The sequence below is a fragment of the Bison bison genome, unplaced genomic scaffold (assembly GCF_000754665.1).
Source record: "Bison bison bison isolate TAMUID 2011002044 unplaced genomic scaffold, Bison_UMD1.0 scf7180017864223, whole genome shotgun sequence".
Taxonomy (NCBI): domain Eukaryota; kingdom Metazoa; phylum Chordata; class Mammalia; order Artiodactyla; family Bovidae; genus Bison; species Bison bison.
This window is the reverse complement of record NW_011494795.1, coordinates 2,230,853-2,250,456: the sequence shown is the minus strand read 5'-3', so window position 1 is coordinate 2,250,456 and position 19,604 is coordinate 2,230,853. Positions and strand designations below refer to the sequence as shown.

At 50.5% G+C, this 19,604-nt stretch overlaps 1 protein-coding gene across 3 annotated transcripts in view; it reads right to left on the bottom strand.

Moving 5' to 3' along the window:
• Positions 1-394: 394 nt before the first annotated feature.
• RNF216 (ring finger protein 216) overlaps positions 395-19,604 on the bottom strand; it is a 115,934-nt gene continuing 96,724 nt past the window's right edge. For all 3 annotated transcript variants that reach the window (XM_010845766.1, XM_010845768.1, XM_010845767.1), the window contains 3 exons: positions 13,605-13,827; positions 1,892-1,961; positions 395-1,197 (listed from right to left, as the gene is read on the bottom strand). In XM_010845766.1, the coding sequence (XP_010844068.1) occupies positions 878-1,197; positions 1,892-1,961; positions 13,605-13,827 (613 nt within the window). In that variant the 3' untranslated portion in view covers positions 395-877. The remainder of the gene's footprint in view (positions 1,198-1,891; positions 1,962-13,604; positions 13,828-19,604) is intronic.

Genomic DNA, 19,604 nt, shown 5'->3' with positions numbered 1-19,604 from the left:
CCACCGTCAGCTGCCAGGCATTCGGTAGGTAATAGGGATTGAGGGAAACTTGAGTAGGCCACGGAAAACTGGAAAAGTGAAAACTGAGTGGACAGCAAATGTTTCTTCAGATAAAACACAAACATCCCATTGCGTGAAGTGGCTCCCTGTGGTCTCATCCGATGGCCAAGAGGGGAGACCCTGGAACCCCTGTGGCAGTGGGGGCCTGAGGGACAGAGTCCACAGCTCCCCCCCCGAGTGGTGTTCCCAGGCTTGTGAACATCACTTAGTCACCCCCTCACTGGGAGCAGCTGGTCAGGGCGGTGGGGCACACCTCACGCTGGGCAGGCCTCGGAGCGGGGGATGGGAGAACCAGGCTTGCTGGACCCAGGTCCAATCTCGTGGCTCTCCAAACTGCGCTGTTACGTCACTTTATTATGGGTCACACTGCTGTGGTGAGGAAGGCTTACATGGTTTTAACTGAGAGACTTCTGTTGTCTGCCAGGGGCTGGGGATGGAGGCAAATATTTCCCTGCATCTATTCCCGCAGGGATATGAGTGACAGACGGGTGCCCTGTGGCCAGGGCCCCCACCTGGAAGCTAGAATGGCAGGACTCTTCAGGAAGATGGTTTCGCTGCCCCTGATCTCTGCCCAGGGAGTGCCAGACCAATCCTCATGGGCACCCACAGGGTACCACCACCGGCTGGTCGCTCTTGAAGGAGCTGTGGCCCTTCCCAGGAAGAAACTCTGCCCACCCTTCTGAAAGCCAAGTCCACCACCCCTACTGGGCAGGCCCGGCACAGCCATGGGCCTGGGCCGGGGTGGGAGGGAGCATCTACATCCAGCCTCCACTGCCAGGCACTCGACGGGGCTCCCTGGAGGGGCGGGGCCCAGGCATCAGAAGCGATGCCGAGGCTGGGGGCCAAAGTGCATGGGCAGGTTGTGCTCCAGGGGCAGGTGGATGGGGGCAAATTCGTAGTTGACGCGCATATTGGGCAGGGGCGGCACGTAGGGTGCCGGGATGGGGCCCATGTTGAGGGGGAAGTTGTTGAACACGGGCCTGACGGGTGGCAGGGGGAAGGGCGGGTGCACGAAGGCGTAGGCGGGTATCTGCGGCTGGTGCAGGTTCTGGGGCACGGGCCTCGGCAGGGCCTCGGTCCTCTGCACTTTCTCAGGGGGCTTCTCCAAGGGGGGGCCGATGCGTTTGAAGGTGTTCTCTGAAAAGGAGGTGAGATTTAGTCGACAGAAGGGTTAACCTCACTGCGTGCAGACCTGCTGGGGACCCAGCAGAACTGCTAGAGGTCAGGCCACGCACCGCCGACCTGCCTTCTTCCTGGTGGACATAGGAGTGATGGCCAGGCCAGACTAAGGCCGACTGAAGTCCCCAAGGCAGCATGCACGCACGGGTGCAGCCCCCACCCTTCTCAGCAGTCACCAAGGACAAAAGCACATGTTCCTGCGAGCATCACAGCCCACAGGAGTCTTCTTAGGGGAAGGTGGCTCAGATCAGCTCAGAAAGGGTGGAGCGGGTGTGGGAGCCTCTCTCTGAGCCAGGGCCTAGGTGGCCACTGACAGGAGCTCCATCGCGTTCCTCCAGCCTCAGAGGGGTCTCCTGTCTTTTTCAGTTGGCTGTGGCTCCTGTTTGCTTCCTAAAGTTCAATCTCACCAGCTAGGACCTACCTCCCAGCCTTCAGGGAGCTGCTAACACTGCCTCTAAACTCTCGGGACCTTTCCCAGAGGGAGCTGGACTTGTGGGTGGGGTAGACTGGGACCTGCCTGAAGGACAGCCCTCCCTGGGCGTTCCCTGGCGGGTAGGGGGCCGGGATTCCCACAGAGGCAAGCAGTGGGCGTTCTTCCCTCCCCGTGGATACGAACTGCCTGGGCGCAGGGCCTGTCCTGGGGAGAACTTGCCTCCATTCTTTCTTTTCTGTTCCTCTTCGGCCTCCTTCTGGATTTCCTCAATTAGCTTCTCATCATCTTCCTAGAAGAAAAGCAACTGATGACAAGTTTGCCCTCAGCCAGCTCCATGCAGGGCTCAGGCCCTACTGGGACATGCAGGAGGCCATGGGTCTGCACACCCCTCGTTCCCAGGTCTCCAAGAACCTTCTTCCTTCAGCACCAGATGGTGTTCCCGTGAGGCTGGGACAGAGAGCGGGCCTGTGCAGGGCAGGTGGCCGTCTAGGGGCCGGGTTGAGAGCCTGCTCCATTCACTCAGCTCAGGGTTAAGAACTTCCAGGCAGAGGGCTACCCAAAGGCTTGGGATGGGCTGAGTCTGGAGTAGGCAGGGCCTGAGGAGCTTTAGATCTTGAGTCTACAAGCTCTGGGCACAGACACCCTTCTGAGTAGAGCCTGCAAGTCTTGCAGACTCCCTGAACTGGGCTGGACAGTTCACTGGCCTGCTGACCCTGAAGCTGGCGGTCAGCTCCTAGTCAGTGGTGGGTGACAGACGGAGCAACATCCTGCCCACAGAGCACTGGCTGGGCCACGAGGAAGGCACAGCAGTTTAGGAAGTCCCGGACAGACTGATGCTCGGGAGGCCTGCTTTGCTAATGGGTGACTCAGATGTGGATGGTCCCAGCCTGGGCACAGGCAGACATGTGGGCTTCACCAGGGACACTTTGGAGTCCCTGCCACGTATGGTTCCCTCACCTCCACCTGGCCCAGGCCTGTCCTGTGCAACGTGCTGGGGTTCGACCCGCTCCTCAGCGGCCCTGCAGAAAGGCTAGGGGCTGAGAGGACACTCACAAGACCCATCAATATGGCGCATGTCTTTGCTGCCAGCCACAGGGCTGCTGCTGCACTGGCACGGCCACGGAGGGTGCAGGACTCAAGCCCACCCCGGGAACTGGGGCTGGACAAGGAGCAGAGCGGATGCTGCAGTCAGAAGGTGACAAAACCGAGTGGCAGGCAGGGGGGCTCCGTCTCCTAGGGTCCAGCAGCAGCCTCTCCAAGAGTCCAGGGCAGGCGGGCTGGGCAGAAGTAAGAAGGGCTGGGGTGCCCAATATGGGGGTGGGGAAGTCTGCTGGACTCAAGTGCTGCCCTAGACAAGGCACGAGGCAAGGCCTGGTGAAGTCTGGGCTGGAAAACTGTCAGTGATAGCTGGATTTTCCACTCCGACTAGACACTGCCTGACATCACCTGTGGAACTCTGCAGATGTGAATGGGGGGATGTGAAGAACACGTGGAACCCCTGGACCACAGGAGAGCTTGGCAGTCTCAGCATGGAGCCGGGCCGTGGGCAGTTACTAAGGTCACAGCAAAGATGGTCACACTGACTTCAGACAGTGACGGCCCTGCCATGATCCTGGAGTCATGAGGGTCACTCATTCAGTGTGCATCGGACACCTACTCCACAAAAAATCCTAAGAGGTCACCCAGCCTCTTTGCGAACACCCCAGGTGAGGAAACTTACTGCCTTGGAGTAACTGCTCAGCCAATCAACACAAAGAGCTCCACTAACGCAGCAGGTGTTGGTGGACGCAGACTGAAGGTCTCCATGTGAAGGTCAAGATAAATCCTACTTATCTAGGCTAGGAGCTGGCCAACACCTGCATTTTGTTGCCAGTGGCCAGCCTAGGAAGAAAGGTTAAGGAAAGAGTGATCTAGAAGAATGGAACGTGGGAGAGCTGTTGCTCTGCCCTGCCCTGCCCTGAGAGAGCTGGGCCCGCACATTCCTGAACGCCCGAGTCCCTGCATCTCTTCTGTGAAGTGGGCTGCTCTAGGGACTGCACGGGCTTAGCGTGTAAGACCCAGCACCGCACAGGCACGCCTCACTGAGGGGACGAAAGCTGCCCGAAACGCCAGGGGTGAGATTTCAGAAAGATGGGAAGTCTCAGAAACCCCCCAAAGAGCTACTTTGATGGTTCCCTGATCCTGACGTCTGACTTGAAAACGTGGCGGGTGTAGGAATTCTTTCAGTCGGGAGTGTGTACTGAGCGTGCTGGATGCACAGCTCAGAATCAGGGAGACCTGGCCCCTTCCCCAGGGAGCATATATGGTTGTGCTGCAAACAGTTCCAGCTGGCATTCCACTGTGGTCTTCTCCATGGGCTTAAAGAGGACTTTCACAGCACTGAGGACCGACCCCTGAGCCCTGCCCCCTCTTCCTCCTCAGAGTCTCATTTGTCAGGATGAGGAATGAAGGGTGAGGGGTGCTTTGTGAGTGGACTCCATGCCTCTTACAGCACTGTAAATGGGATGGACGAGCAGGGCACCTGCCGCATTTTTATCAACACCAAGTTTCCTGTGATAAATCCAAATGCTCCTGGTAAAAGTTCGCCCCTGAATAAACAGGTGGGTGGGAGGCACTTGCACAGCAAGTGCGAGCCAAGCTTCCTAAGTCAGGTCTGCCAGCTCCGGACGACGGAGCGGCCTAGGCCCCGCGCTGGCCCAGACTGCTGGGCCGGCACCGAGCCCCTCCAGAGGGTGGGGACAGAGCCCGCCAGGCTAAGCTCGGCACCCTCCAGGAGGACCTGGGCCTCCTCCCTTCCTACCTTTGCGCCGGTAACTCTCCCGATTGGTCAGTGGACTTAGGACCGTTTGTCCTCAAGTTCTGGCATTCATTCCCTGGTTAGGCAGTGCTCTTCAGAGTCTAAATACAGTCTGCATTTCACCAGAAAATGTCAGCACTCAACTATTTTGAGCAGTGATTGTTACCATAAATAATAAGTAAATTGTCAGTTATACCTAGAATATGGGTTAGGCGTTTCAGATTTCAACTTTCTCCAACTGGTTGGAGTCACAGGGCACTATGTCTAGAAACTAAGAACTCAAACACTTTTTTTTTTTTTTTAAAGAAAAAAATTACGTTTTCAGCCAAGTATGTTAGACTCTAAGGGGGAAGATTTTTTACTTCATCTGGGGTGGAATTCCCTTCCACAAACAGTTTCCTTTGAGCCCTTAAAATTCCTCAAGAGTGAAGGCAGGCTGAATTCTACACTTTAAAAATGTACTTTTATACATATTTTACCACAACTTAAAAAATTAATAATGTTAAAGGAGAGAGAAGGCAGTTCGGGGTTGATTCTGATTCTTAACAGGTGAAGAATGGCCCTCATCAGAACACTCCTGGGTTTGGGTAAGCAGCATGTGAGGCTACTGAGGCTTTTCTAGACATGAGCTCCCTTGGGAAACACTCAGGCGCCCTAAGTGTCATCATTCACAGTGATCAAGGACACTGGTGAAGAAGGCTTGGCATTCTGCAAAGCTAGTACACACCTAGGCTGCTGGAAACTGGAACAATGGGAGGAAAAAAGATGCTGAGAGGGCTGGGGGTGCGTGTGTGGGCTGGATCACAGCATGAACTGCCCTCCAGCCCCCCACAGGGGCTGAGTCACTTACAGGAAATCCAGGTGGGATGGAGGGCTCGCTCACTCACCCCGTCCCCCGCAGCTAGGGAATTTTATCTTACAATAGCATTGGCTTCCTAACAGAAAAGCAGCTGGCGTGATGGAAGAACTCCAGCTTCGAGGTTCCACACACCTTGGCCTGGGGACCCCTCTAGAAGACCCAGCAGGACCCAGGCGGGGGTCTAATCATTTCCATAGCAGGTTTACTGTGAGAAGTAAGTGGATGGACAGGGAGGCCTGGCGTGCTGCGATTCATGGGGTCGCAAGGAGTCGGACAAGACTGAGCGACTGATCTGATCTGATCTGATCTGAAGGACAGTGACATAAGGGCATTAATACTTACTGAGTGCTTACTATGTGTCAGCTCCTATTCTAAGCACTTCATGAACATTTCTTAACAATGCCAGAAGTTTGGTACTACTGAGTAATGCCTATACTACAAATAAGGAAACTGAGGCACACACAGTCACTTTTGAATCCAGGCCTTGCAATCTCAAAGCCTGAGCTCTCAAGCACTTAAACCACCCATGTTTGAACAAAAGCTTCTGGAACACTGGGACTGGAGGCAGTGTGACTGCCTGCCCTAAGAACTATCAGAGGTGATTATTTTTAGGCCCTGCTTTGTTCTACAAAGAGTGTCTTGTCTCTTGCCCTCTTTGAAATATAAGAGAGTTCCTTCTCTTTGGGATGGACATAACTCTGAAATCTTCTTTCTCTACTAAATAAAAGAAGGGAACAGGGCAAAATAAAATACCTCTATTCAAGGAGGTGAACAACCAGGACAGCAGAGAGGAGACTCTTCCCTAAAAATTCTGATTTTTCTTGAGGTCTGCTTACCCAGGAGTGCATGTGACACCACTTGAAACATCAGGTCTCTGACTGGCCTCTGAGACCCTCTCACCCACAGCAGGAGCCGGGAGCTCAGGGAGCCCACAAGCCAGGAACCGAACATGCAGGCCAGGCTCCACCACCAAGGCCACAGGACTCACTGGCTCGAGGTAATGGAGTCGCTCACTGCTCCTGACCGGGGTGCTGTTCCAGGCCATCTCTGCATGTCCTTGCCTTGCTGACACAGTTCCTCATGAGGCCACCAAGTTACCTGTACACCTTGGGGTCCCATGGGATTTTCTCCTTATGCCACAAAAAGCCAGGGTTTTGATTCTTACACACATTAAAGCAATCTTAGGAACAAGAGTTTAAAAAAACAAGTAAACTCACCAAGTTATCTCAGCAGAGATAACTCCTTGGAAGATTTTGGCCTAATTACCGCTGTTTCTGTATCCATATCTCACATGCAAAACCTGAGGTTCCCTTCTAGAAAGCCTCATGCTGCACGCTCGGGTCCCACTTGCCTGTGTGTGTGCTGCTCTCGCTCACACGCGCCTGCACGCCATGTGTCTCTCCCGGCCACGAGGAAACAGGCTCTGCAATGCAGTTACAGGCCGAAGGCCACCGTGTTAAGCGGTGAGGAGTGAGACTGGGACCGGGGCAGGGCCTGGCTGCTCCTCCTGGGCTTCCTGTCCCCAGGGGGCCCAGGCAGATCCGGACTCTGCAAGCAGGCAGGGGCTGAAGCCTTCTGAGCCAGCGGTCAGTGCTGCTCTGACTGCTCTGCCCCTAGTGGAGGTGGGGGCTGAATCACGCCCCCTCGAGGCCTAAGTGCCCCTCCACACCCTGACTGCCTCGGTCACTGGGGAACTGCGGGAGGAACAGACCGCACTGCCCACATCACCACGCTGGACACCTCAACAGGCCCCAGTGAGTGGCGATCCAAGGCAACATGCTCACCCCACCATTCCTCTCCATGGCCTTTGGCTCACGGCCTAAGATGGACCCTGTAGGCCTTCTCTGCCTTCTTTCTGCCCCCTCCTAACCTTGGTGAAACCTTTCAAACAGATCCACAGAATGGGCACGTAAGCAAGTCTCAGACTGAGTGTAACGAAACAGCAGGCTGGAGTAGAAGTGAGTCCACAGCACTTCCATCACTACTCATGGCCACACTGGGGGAGCCCACACGCCTCCCCACCCCCCGGCCCAAGAGCAATGAGGACAGGGAGGAGAACACGTCTGGTGCTCACGATGGGCCGGCGCACCCCAACACAATGCCGAGGACAAAGGGTCAAAGCAGAGAGGGATACAGCATCTCACCGCCCAGCAGATCTGGAAGAACACTTTATGTAAAGAAACGAGCAGCTGCATCTTAACAGGGGGAGAGTTTTGTTTCCTTCCGCTGAATTCGTCTGAGCTCAGCAAGATACAGAAACGCTGGCCTAACCCGGAAGACTCTGACACGCCTGCTTCACATGGTGGCTGGGGAGTGAGGCGAGCCAGAGCATTCGGGGGCTGGCAGTGGGCGGCCTCTCCCAGTACCAACTCGGCATGCCGGCAGCCGGCACAAGTGAGGGAGAAAAGCAGACAGGCTTTCATGAAGAAAAACCACCCCAAAGCCCAATTCCTTAAAATGTGTCCCCCAACAATGAAGCCCCACAGCTCTGCCCATGGAGCAGGGCCTGGATGGGAGAAGATGAAGAGAAATTGCAACTGGTTAAAGGGAAGAAGAGAAAGTTTCCACCCATGATATTGACAACAATCGCCACCACAGGCTGAAGGTTCGTGAAACAGATGTCTGAGCACTTAGTGTGTAGCTGTTCTTGTGAAGCTTTTAAACGTTCTTTTGAGCCTGTTTCCTTCAACATGTCTGGGCACCAGGGCTGGCCACCGACTTGCCTGCTGCCAGCCTCCTGTGACCACGAAGGGAGGGTGGTGACTTTTCTTCTTCACTTTTTTCCCCTTAAAGAGGGGACTGAGAATTGCAAGTCAACTGCTGCCATTTTGGGAGTGGGGTTGGGGCTGGGATCTAGGTCATGTGTGGCCACAGCTGTTGTTAATAAACTTGCAATGATTTCATAAAAGGCTTCCAAAGAGCTGAGGATTTAGTTTCAAATTATTCCCAGATCGGCTGCAGCTCGCCAAGCAACACCAGACCCTAACCCCCAGCGCCAGCTGTCCCCCCACAACAGGAAACTGGGGGAGGAGGGTGCACTGCGGCCGGGGCAGCACGTGCTGTGCAGCTGGGGTCTGGAGAGGCAACGAAGGGGCGCCGGGGAGGAGCGCAGGCTGGACGGCTCTTGGCTGGTTCTGTGAAGACTCCTTGGGGCACAGGGGCCTGGAACCCAAACCTTTCTGTCGACGCTCCCTGGCTGGAACCTGGAGGCGCATGGAAGGTGGCCACGCTGTGACTCCTGTCAGGCTCCAGGACGCAGCCTGGGGCCTGCTGGTGTGTGCTGAACGTCACACAGGCCCACAGGCCATGTCGAATGGACTGAGCCACACTGCTTGCCTCCTTGGTGCCGTCCTTGAGTCACATCTGAACTGACTGGGCACACTGTCGAGGCCCCTTTCTGCATCTGCAACTTGCTCGGTGAGGGCCTGCCCCTCTATGCAGGCCTGCCTCTTCAATGGGCTCAGGGACCCATGGGCCGCTCCTGGCCAGCTCCTATACTTGTGACCTCGCGCGGGACTGCGGAGACTTTAGGACTGGAAGGAGCTAACATCTGCCTGAAGACCTGGGCTTGCATCCTGGTTTTACCAAGTGACTCGAATCCTGTTCCTCATTTGTAGGACAAGAAAGTGGTCCCGCCCCCATGCTGTGATAGAAGCCATTGTATTTAGACATGAGGTTCACCTTACCATCTTGTTTCTTCTACAGAAGGTACATTTTAAAAGTTCAGGGAAAAAACACTGAAACTAACAATTAGTTACCGACTTGAAGTCTGGAGTATCTTTCTGAAGATATTCTCTAAAAGGGTCTCCACCTTTCGCTCCCTGATCCTCTGAAATACTTTCCCCTCCTCTTCTTTCCCCAGGCCACTCAAACAAGAGTCTCAAAGAAGCCCAGTGCCCTCAGTGCCCCTGACCCATCAGGAAGGCAGATGCTGGTCCAGGCTGGATGGTACTGGAGCCAACTGAGGGCAGAGGGCCGGTGGGTAGCTTTGTTTAAGATGTGGAGAGAATAGAAGACCTGAGATCAACACGGGCCACTTTTTTTTTGTTTGTTTTTTAAGTCTGGCTGCACCACGCAGCTTCCAAGATCTTCATTCCCCAACCGTGGAGTGAAGCTGGGCCCTTGGCAGTGGGAGTATGGAGCGCTAACCACCGGGTTTCCCCATGCCACATTTTACTGACATAATCTTCTGCAAGTTTCTACATTTATACAACTGGGATGATAACAGCTGCCTTAGAGCATAGTCACAGAATTAAATATATTAACACATATTAACGTCAGGTTCAATCCACTGCAGGTTTAGGAAAAATAAATAAGTCTCCTGACCAAATAGCTAGGCGATAATGGTGCCAAATTGTAAACTGGTTGTAAAAGCCCTAGGGTTTTATTTGAACTGAACATGCCTCAAATTCTTATATTTAAAAAACAAAGAAGTTGTAGAGAACAATTCTGTGCAGTTTCTGGTGGCCAAAACCCAAGATAAAACCAACTTTGTTTTGTATTTAAAGAGAAAATGCTCTTATGAATTTTGTCCCACTTCTAGAATCCAGCCTGCTAGGTGACTGCTCTGAACACAGCTTCTAGTAACAGTAAGGTGTAACTCGTTAACCCCACTAGGTTACCACTCACGGACAAGAAAAAAGCTCATTTGGGTCCAGTAAAGTCCCAGGGCAACCCATCCCCCACTGCAAAATAATGTCTGTTCATTTACAGGTTGTGATCTGTCTGTGCATTCTGACCCCTAAACTAGAAAACTGTAGTTTGTCGTGACTGGCTTGCTTCTGTTACTTTTTTCCTTCCTAAAAAGACATCTTGTTTTACAAGACTCTTGGTTGAATGTTTTGAGCTTATTTTCAACAACTAACAGATAACTGACAGCTCTCTAATATGGAGTTAGTTCAGTTCCCAAGCAATCCGCAGTCATTAAGGACAGAAACTCAACTTCCCTCCAAACCACGAAGGGATAACTCCCTCACGGACAAACGAGAGATTCTTCCTGGCCTTGCTGGTTAATTAAGCCAGAGAGAAGGGTGGATGACAGGGCATGCTTTGTTTCCCTGGACTTCTGAATGGCTTTGTGTTCCCAGAAGCCCCAACAGATGCTCGGTTGGAATTCAATCGGTCTCCTGGTGAGAATCAAGGAGACGGGGCTGATCCCAGTTTTGATGGGAACAGGACAAGTGGAACAAAATCTCTGGCTGTGGCTGCCCGAGGAAATCGCAGGGATTTATGTTGGCCTGACCTTCCTTTCGAACTTTATACTTTGAGCAAATACAGAACCTTTCTCAGGGTAGAAGACGACAGTTCAACAAGAAAACACAGGGAAGTTGCATCTGTGGACCGAACAAGGCAACAGAAGGAAACCTTTATAATCAACTCCACGTGTGGGAAGAAAAGATGTGGCGGGAGAAGGAAGAATGAGAAGGAGCAGAAAGGAAAGCAGGGCTGAGAGGAGGCCAGACCGCCTGCCGCTCACCCTCCTGCACATGGCCACTCCCACACTGCTCTTTGTTTCCGGAGAGGAGAGCAGCCTAGGAAATGCTTCCTAGGAGCTCCAGCTGAAGAAAAAGACCCGATTTCTTCACCAAGTTCCTAGAGATGAGCAGGCACCCAGCTGCTGGCTGGCTGGGACCCAGGAAGCAAGTCAGCCAACGGCCAGGTCTGGGGCGGGGAGTTTTGCTACAAGGCAGCGTGGGGCCCCCTGGAGAGCACTGCACAGAGCATCCCACTGTGCCTGCACCTCCCCCCACTCAACCAGCAACAGGAGGGTGACTGTCTAGCTCCAAAGTCACCCCTTAGGTCGATTACTTTCTCAGCGACAGGAGGGTAGGCTTGCTAAGGGTCTTGCTGGGTCACGGGGCTGTGGAGTGAGAGTGGCTCCTGGGTTCCTCAGCCTGGTTTTCACCCGGGAAGGAGACTATTCCTGCTGTGCGGACACGGGATTTTCAAGAGAACTCAGTGCTTTTCTGAGCCTGTGGGGAGCTCTGAGGACGAGGCCGCCTGCCTGGCCTGCCTGTGGCTTCCAGCAGGGACTGGCCCAACACCCCAGCACCTTTTCTTACTAGAGCTGGTGGAGATGTTCTACACCAGGGGCTAACAAGTCTTTTATCTCTGACTTATACAGTCCTAGCTTGAACAGTGTTTTAGATTTGGACTGATGGTCAACCTTTGGTGCCCACCTCTCCGCACGCCCCGTTCCCCACACCCTGCTGCCCCGCAGTCCTGGCCTGCTCAACGTTCACCGTCAGTTATGTACTTGCCCCGGGGCTAACTTGGGTCTGTAGCCCCATCTACTCGCTATGTGTGTTCATGTAAGTCTTCCCACGTTTTTCTTTCTCCCTCTCTCCATGTTATATATAGATACATGGCATCACTTTCTACAGCTATATACCGTATTGGGCTATTCACCACTGTACTTAGACAGGAGGGAGAGAGAAACATCTGTCATGTCTAAGCCACTGTTATTTCTGGGCTTTCTCTTACCCACATCCAAACTGATCCTTATTACTATAGGGATATTTACTGATTTCTAACTCAGTCATATTACATATTAACACTATATGTATCTACATAATTTATGTGTGACAACTATTTCCTCCAGTTTTTCATTTATCTTTACCTTTGTTTATGGTGTCTTTTGCCAAAGAGGATTTGTGTTTCTCAGCCTGGCCTTGAGGCAGTGCTAAGAAGGACCTTGCCTTCTCCGAGACTGTAAGTCATCTCTCCTGTGTCCTTGGAGCATCTTCAGATGGCTTGCCCAGTGCCCTCCAAACAGCTACTGGATGTTTCCCTCTCCACAGAGCAGCCAGCACGACCTTTACCACTTAAACTAGGCCGAGTCACTTGTGTCCTTCGGGCCTGTGACAGCTCCCGCCAGCCACTTGGTGAGACCCGCGGGCTGCTTCAGCGCCCACCTCTCTCACCTTCCTCCCCTCGTTCACCACCTGCAAGCCACACTGGCCTTCTCTGTTCCACAACAGGCTGGCTTTGTTTGACTTCTTTGGCTTGCGTCCAGGTCTCACTGCAGACGCTGCCTCTCAGAGAGGTCTGCCGAGATGACTTCCTGCTCCTGCTCCTGACACTCTCTGCCACATCACTCTATGACTCTTCCTGCACTGCACCAACCACGGGAAGGGGTTTCGTTTTAAACTTAATAAGACTGTAAACTCCATGAAGACTAGTCCTAGCAATACTGAGTAGTTACAAATGAAAGAATGGATGAATCTATCATTTCTGTAAGGATCTGAATGAAACTTTTATCACTTCAAATTCTCCTGGGGCTATTCCTGTCTCTGCTGTCTCCCTTTGATCTATCTGCCTATTCCTGCATTAGTCTACATGACTTTGATTAGTGCAGCTTCATAGTAAAAATTAAGTCTCATTTTCAAAATTATAGGAAAGGCAATTGCCTTTCCCTTCTCCAAGGGACCTTCCCAACCCAGGTCTCCTACACTGCAGGTGGATTCTTTACCAGCTGAGCCAGAAGGGAAGCCCAAGTATAATGGAGTGGGTATTCTATCCCTTCTCCAGCAGATCTTTCAAACCCAGCAATTGAACCAGGGTCTCCTGCATTATAGGTGGATTCTTTACCAACTGAGCTATTAGGGAAGCACTTTATACAAGGTAAATGCTATATAAATAGTTGCTGGCACGTGGCAAATTCAAATTTTGCTTTTTGGAACTTTCTGGAATTTTTTTTTCCTTGAATATTTTCGATACATGTTTGTTGAATCCACAGATGTAGAACCTGTAGATATGAAGGCCGACTGCATTTGTCTATCATCCAAAGGTATCATATAGTAAACTATTATCAATAGCTATTAATACTGAACCATTTCTGAACATCTGGAACAATCTTTCCTGGTCATGGTTTCTATTTGGTGACATTTTATTTATATTCATAAGTGAGATAAACCTGTAGCTTTCTTTTTCAGGGTTACCTCTGAGAGGTTTTGGTATCAGCATTTGGCTGGCTTTATACAAATACATGTAAAACATTCCTTATTTTTCTATGCTCAAAAATATTTTGAATGGCATATGAAAGTCTATTCTGTAAAGGATCAAAAGAACTTGCTTATGAACTATAGGGGAGTGCTGCTCTCTGCAGAGTAGCTTTTAGCTACTTTTTCAGTTTTCAGGTATTGTTATCAGTCTGTGCAGTTCCCTATCTTTTCAGGGGTCAAAATGCACTAGGTATGTGTAAGACCTCTTTTTGTTGTATCACAGTATTGATACTTGCCCCCTACAAAGTGACAGGCAGCCGTTTGTTCACTTACAGTGGGGTCGGTCCAGAGAGAGCATCGGGAACACTCCTGGCAGGGGGCTCCTGGGGAGCGAGGGTGCTGGCAGAAGTGGTCGTAGCCATTGATGGACACGCGGCAGAGGTAGCACATCTGGGCACCGCAGCGGCAGGACATGCGGTTGCAGCCTTCAGATTTGATGAGGCTGGTCCCACACTTGTGGCATTTCCTAATGCGGGCAGCAGTCATTTTTTCTTCACTTAAAAAAAAAAAAGGAAGAAACATGATTGGAGAGAGCAGCAAAGGTGAAAGAAAAATATGGCTGTTAAAGTATTTCTTTTCATAGATAATGACTGCTTGGCTCTTCTGGTGACATGCAAAGGGTGAAAAGAATCTATGTTTTGGAGTCTCAGAACTGGCTTCGCTTTTTCAGTTGGATGACCCTGAGTAAATTATTTAACTGCTTGGAGACTCAGTTTCCTCGTTTTTATAGTGTTCTGAAGGAGGATCACAGATAAGAACAAAGCACCCGGGGCACAGTGCCTGGTACTGGGTGTTTGGAGGATGATTATTCTGTTTGTTACAGGCGTCCCTAACAGGCTTAAAATAGAAAAAAACTCAGGGTCTTCCTAAAGAATGTTTTTTATATACACAAAGCTGGATAATGGAGAGCCAGTAAACCTTAGTTATACACACCTTGTATTTTTAAATACCTGACATTGGGCCAGGGTAGACATACCTGGGGGCCAGCCAATAGCCACTTTATGACTTCCTCCTGTTGGCAGAGCCCGCCTCCTCTGACAAACTGGCATGTTGGAATCCTATATTCCCAGGTCCCTTGCAGCTAGGCGATGGGCATGCATATGACTCAATCCTGGCCAATGCGAAGCTTGTGGGGAGGCTACTTGCTTTCAGAGGCACTTTAACTGTTATCTACAGTCAAAATGACAGGTCTTGGCTCTTTTTCAATAGCTGGCACTGCTGAATTAGTTATTTCTTACGGTGCTGTTCCTAACTCTAAAATAACACGTGCCAACTTTGCCTGTAATGCTCATGTGTCTGTCTTCCTCTGCTGCACTGAATTCCTGAAGGTAGAGGGCAGAGGCTGTGCTGCCTGTACCCAGCTGGCATGAAGAATTACAGTCCTGATGGGAAGGAGCCAAAGGTGTCCCTGCTGAGACCAAGAAGGGCACGAAGGAGCCCAAGGGTGCACAGCCCTGAAGGACTCATCCCGCTGCTCGAGCACATCTCTCCTCTCCAAGTACGAACCCAGAGTGGTAACCAGGGAACTGCCTCAGTGTAAGGACCATAACTGTCTGGGGATGAGTTCTGATCCACTCTCTCCCTCCCAGAGCTAAGACAATGCAACCTTCTCCCTTCCATCACTCCCCGTTTTTCTGCTAATAAGGAGCAGCAGCCAGGTGAGCATGGGGCAGGCAAGCGTTTTTAAACACCGATGTTCAGAAGACTATACACCGATGTTCAGAAGACTATTGTGGTATGCTCCTCAAAAGCCAGATCATGTGTTTAAACAAAGAAAAAAATGCATTAGGAAATTGGCTGCTATTCACTGAGGTCTAATTTCTGAATGGTCCAAAATGAAGGCAGAACTCTGGCTTGAAAGAATTTAAATCCAGTTCAAGTTACAGAAGAACAAATGAGTTCTCAGTTTTGCTGAACAGGAAACAAGGTCAAGGAGACAAGGTTTTTAAAAAATGAATTTATTACTGTCAACATTGTATACATGTTCACGATTTCAGTGAGCTCAGCAACTGTGAACACATTTCTCAATCCTCCATGGTAAGACTCACAAGGTTCTGATGAAAAGGTCTGCCATCTGAAAAGCTGTGACCACAACACAACTGCAATTTTCTACAAAGCAGGAGCTTTCTGTGTAAGCATACCCTGGAGACTGCGGGCTGGCCTTAAGCCGCTGCGCTCTAGCGGCCTGGGACTGGCTCACTTCTTACCTGGGCAGCTCCTCAGGCTGTAGTGTGGGAGAGCAGTGGCTCAAGAGTACACTATCCTTTCTAGGAAGAAAGCACAGGCCTGGTCTGTCACCAAGCTGTGAGTCATCAATGTGAAATAATACTGGGTGTGGTGGTCGGGGGAAGTCAAGGCAGTTCTAAATGGATGGAGGAATATAAAGAACACATACAACTCAACATTGTTGTGATGTTCAAACAGCTGTTCACACTGCAGGAGTATTTATTCAAATCCGTTTCTGCGAAACAATAGTACTAGATGCGACCGGAATGACCTTGTCCCAAAAAAGGACTGCTCTTAAGGGATGTAGTGACCACCTATCCAGTAATGTGAAAGTGCAAAATGGCACTGGGGAGAAATCACAGTTGGCTTTTTTGGGAGGAGGGTGATTTGGCAAGTCAATTCTAAACTAGGCAGGAAGCAAACAGGCCCACAGGATGTGATCGTTTGCAGGAAAGGAAGTGAGGCCTGAGCTGCAGCTGTGTGTGCTGACCTTGTGTCCAAACAGGAAGGCCCACTGCCCCGCTCTACACAGCCAATCAAGAGTCCACGATCCCTTGCTTATCTGTTCTCACCACTACCGAAAAACACTGGGAGCGCCTTCTGGGCACTGTCTATTCCTTGTGGCACATGCTATTTGAAATCTTAAATGGCTTTGCTTCATGAGCATGTGTATGTATTTTTTTGGTGATGACGTGACAAAAAATTAACCATTTTATCCAGTTTAAGGTATACAATTCAAGGACATCCAGTATACTCCCAGTGTTGCACACCCATCACCCTTCTCTGGTTCCAGAACACTTTCATTATCCCCCAAGGAAGCTCGGGACCTATGGAGCAGTCACTCTTCCCAACCCCCTTTCCACTGCAACCATTAATGTGCTTTCTGTCTCCAGTGGGTTTGCCTATTCTGCACAGAGGCAAATATTCGGATGCCTATGAGTACTTTATATACATGGAATCACGTTAAGATGTGGCGTTCTGAGACTGGCTTCTTCCACTTAGCCTGTTTTGAAAGCTCATCCATGGTGTAGCCAAGTATCTTCGCTCCCTTTCTATGGCTGAATAATATTCTGCTGCTGCTGCTGCTGCTAAGTCACTTCAGTTGTGTCGGACTCTGTGCGACCCCATAGACGGCAGCCCACCAGGCTCCCCCGTCCCTGGGATTCTCTGCAGTGGGTTGCCGTTTCCTTCTCCAATGCATGAACGTGAAAAGTGAAAGTGAAGTCGCTCAGTCCTGTCTGACTCTTCTCGACCCCATGGACTGCAGCCTGCCAGGCTCCTCCGTCCATGGGATTTTCCAGGCAAGAGTACTGGAGTGGGGTGCCATTGCCTTCTCCGGAATAATACTCTACTCTATGGCTATAATACACTTGGTTGGCCATTCATCAGTTGGACATCTGGGCTGCTTCCTTCATTTGGCTAACACCAAGAGTGCTGCTACCAACACTTTTGTACAAGTTTTGCTGGAGCACCTGCCTCACCTCATGCCACTTACTATGCTGTATCTTATGACTCAGCAATAAACCGCTCATTACGCCCTGTGTGCACCCTGCTGTTTCTTACTTCTGACAGTAGGCGACTGGGGTCCCTTGGGTCTCTGGTCCCTGGCGTAACGGCTATGGGGGGCGGGTGGCAGAGAAGTAGAAGCCCCTGGAGCACCCTTTCCCCACAAAAGGCGACACCAGATTCCTGTGACCATCTTTGAGACTGGCGCCACCATCAAAAGCTTCAAAGACATAGGGCTGTTGATTGCCAACATATCTCCTTTACTCCTCTGACTGGCCTGTACCGAGGAACGGGTCCTGGAGAACACTGCACAGGCCTGACCGGGTAATAGCTCTCACTGCAGCTGCTGTTCCAGATGTCACCAGAGCAAACAAACAGAACCTCTGGCAACTGGTATGCAGCTATTGATCCGGAAAATGCTTTTATTTTCTGTCCAATAAGCCGAGAACACCAGAAGCAGTTGGTAAGAACCTTGATCATCTGTCACCCAACAGGTAACACACTAGACCACCATTCTAATGACATGCAACTAGAACCCAGGGAACAGGAAGCAGCAGGCACTCTAGTTTACTTTAATATGGTATATGCATGCCAGAAAATGGGAGATAAATCCCTTAAAAATACAGATATCTCTAATTTCTATGAATCTCTGGTGGTCTGGAGGTCAAGTGTGTATCTATCAGGCTATTATTCCTCCCAAAGCTAACCACACATTGCTGTATTTTGTATTCCGACCATGAAGAAAGAAGTCAGACATCTGGGAGGCCTTTCTGCATTTTGGAATTAACATGTATCACATCTGGATATGTGGTTCTGATCCACTTACTCTTGAGACAAAAGGCCAGGTTTAAGCAGTGCCTAAACCAAGAGAAGCCTTCCAAGCTACATTCCAAGTGTCAATAGCAGACTAACATGCTGAATGGAGCTGGTAGCAGGAATTGAAAGGAAAGTCAGAATAGGGGCTATGCTTTCAAAAAGTAACCAACTCTGGGAATTCTCTGGTGGTCCAGAGGTTAGGACTTGGTACTTTTACTGTGGGAGCCTGGGTGATCACTGGTTGGGGAACTAAGATCCCAAAAGCCACACAGTGGGACCAAACAAAAAGTAACCAACTCTAAGAAACATCTCTGGGTCTGTGACTGAGTCTTGGAGTAGTTCAAATGCCCGATCAGGGGGCCATCAAGAACCAATTTATTGAGCTGGGCAAAACTCCATCACCAAGTGCAAGCAGAATACATACAACCAGGCCTGAGCAGGCCTTGAATGCAAGAAGCTGTCTGTTTATGTGCTTTGTCAAATTTATAAATCAGGGCCTTCTACTTAAAAAACAACAACAAAGAGCTAATACTTATGGAAAGCATCATGTGGCACGATCCATCATGGACGCTTTAATCTGCACAACTCTACAAGTAGGTATGATTATGCTCTATACCTTACAGGTAAGAAAAATTTTAAACTTAATTTAATTGGAGGATAATTACTTTACCATACTGTGGTGGTTTTAGCCACACATCAACATGCATCGGCCACAGGTATACATGTGTCCCGCATCCTGAACTCCCCACCCCGTCCCATCCCTCTGGGTTGTCCCAGAGCACTGGTTTTGGGTGCTTGCTTCATGCACTGAATTTGCACTGGTCAACAGATAAGGAAATTTTTAGGCACAGAAAAATTTAAAACTTTGCTCCAGGCTCTTAACTACAGGTAACCCCAATCTGATCACATGACTCCTTAAGAGCAGAGTAAGTTTATCACTGGTCAGACAAAGATGGAAAGATGGACAAAAGAATCAGAGAGACATGAGAAGAATTCCACCGCCCTTGTCTGGCTTTGAAGACAGAGGAAGAAGGCCATGAGCCAAGGAATGTGAGAGCTTCCAGAAGCACAGAATAACCTTCTATTCACTGCTGCTGAGAAAATGAGAACCTCAGTCCTATACCCTCAAAGAACTGTATCCAGTCACCTGGATACTTCAGGATATTCTTCTCAATTTCAAGTTCAATAACCTTACATTTGGAAAGTCCCTTTTGCCATGTAAGGTAACATATCCACAGGTTTACAGATTTCACAAATTAGGGAGACATGGGACACTTCTGAGGAACATTATTCCACCCACTAAACTTGTGGCAAACAGCAAAGCCAGGGAGCTCCTTGCCTGGATTCCAGTTCCTGCTCTGCCAGTCACTGCTGCGTAAGCGTGTTTACTTGGGCTCTCTGTGCCTCAGCTGTTGTCATTCGTAAAATGAGGATCAGATCAAATCAGATAAGTTGCTCAGTCGTGTCCGACTCTCTGCGCCCCATGAATCACAGCACGCCAGGCCTCCCTGTCCATCACCAACTCCTGGAGTTCACTCAGACTCACGTCCATCGAGTCAGTGATGCCATCCAGCCATCTCATCCTCTGTCGTCCCCTTCTCCTCCTGCCCCCAATCCCTCCCAGCATCAGAGTCTTTTCCAATGAGTCAACTCTTCACATGAGGTGGCCAAAGTACTGGAGTTTCAGCTTTAGCGTCATTCCTTCCAAAGAAATCCCAGGGCTGA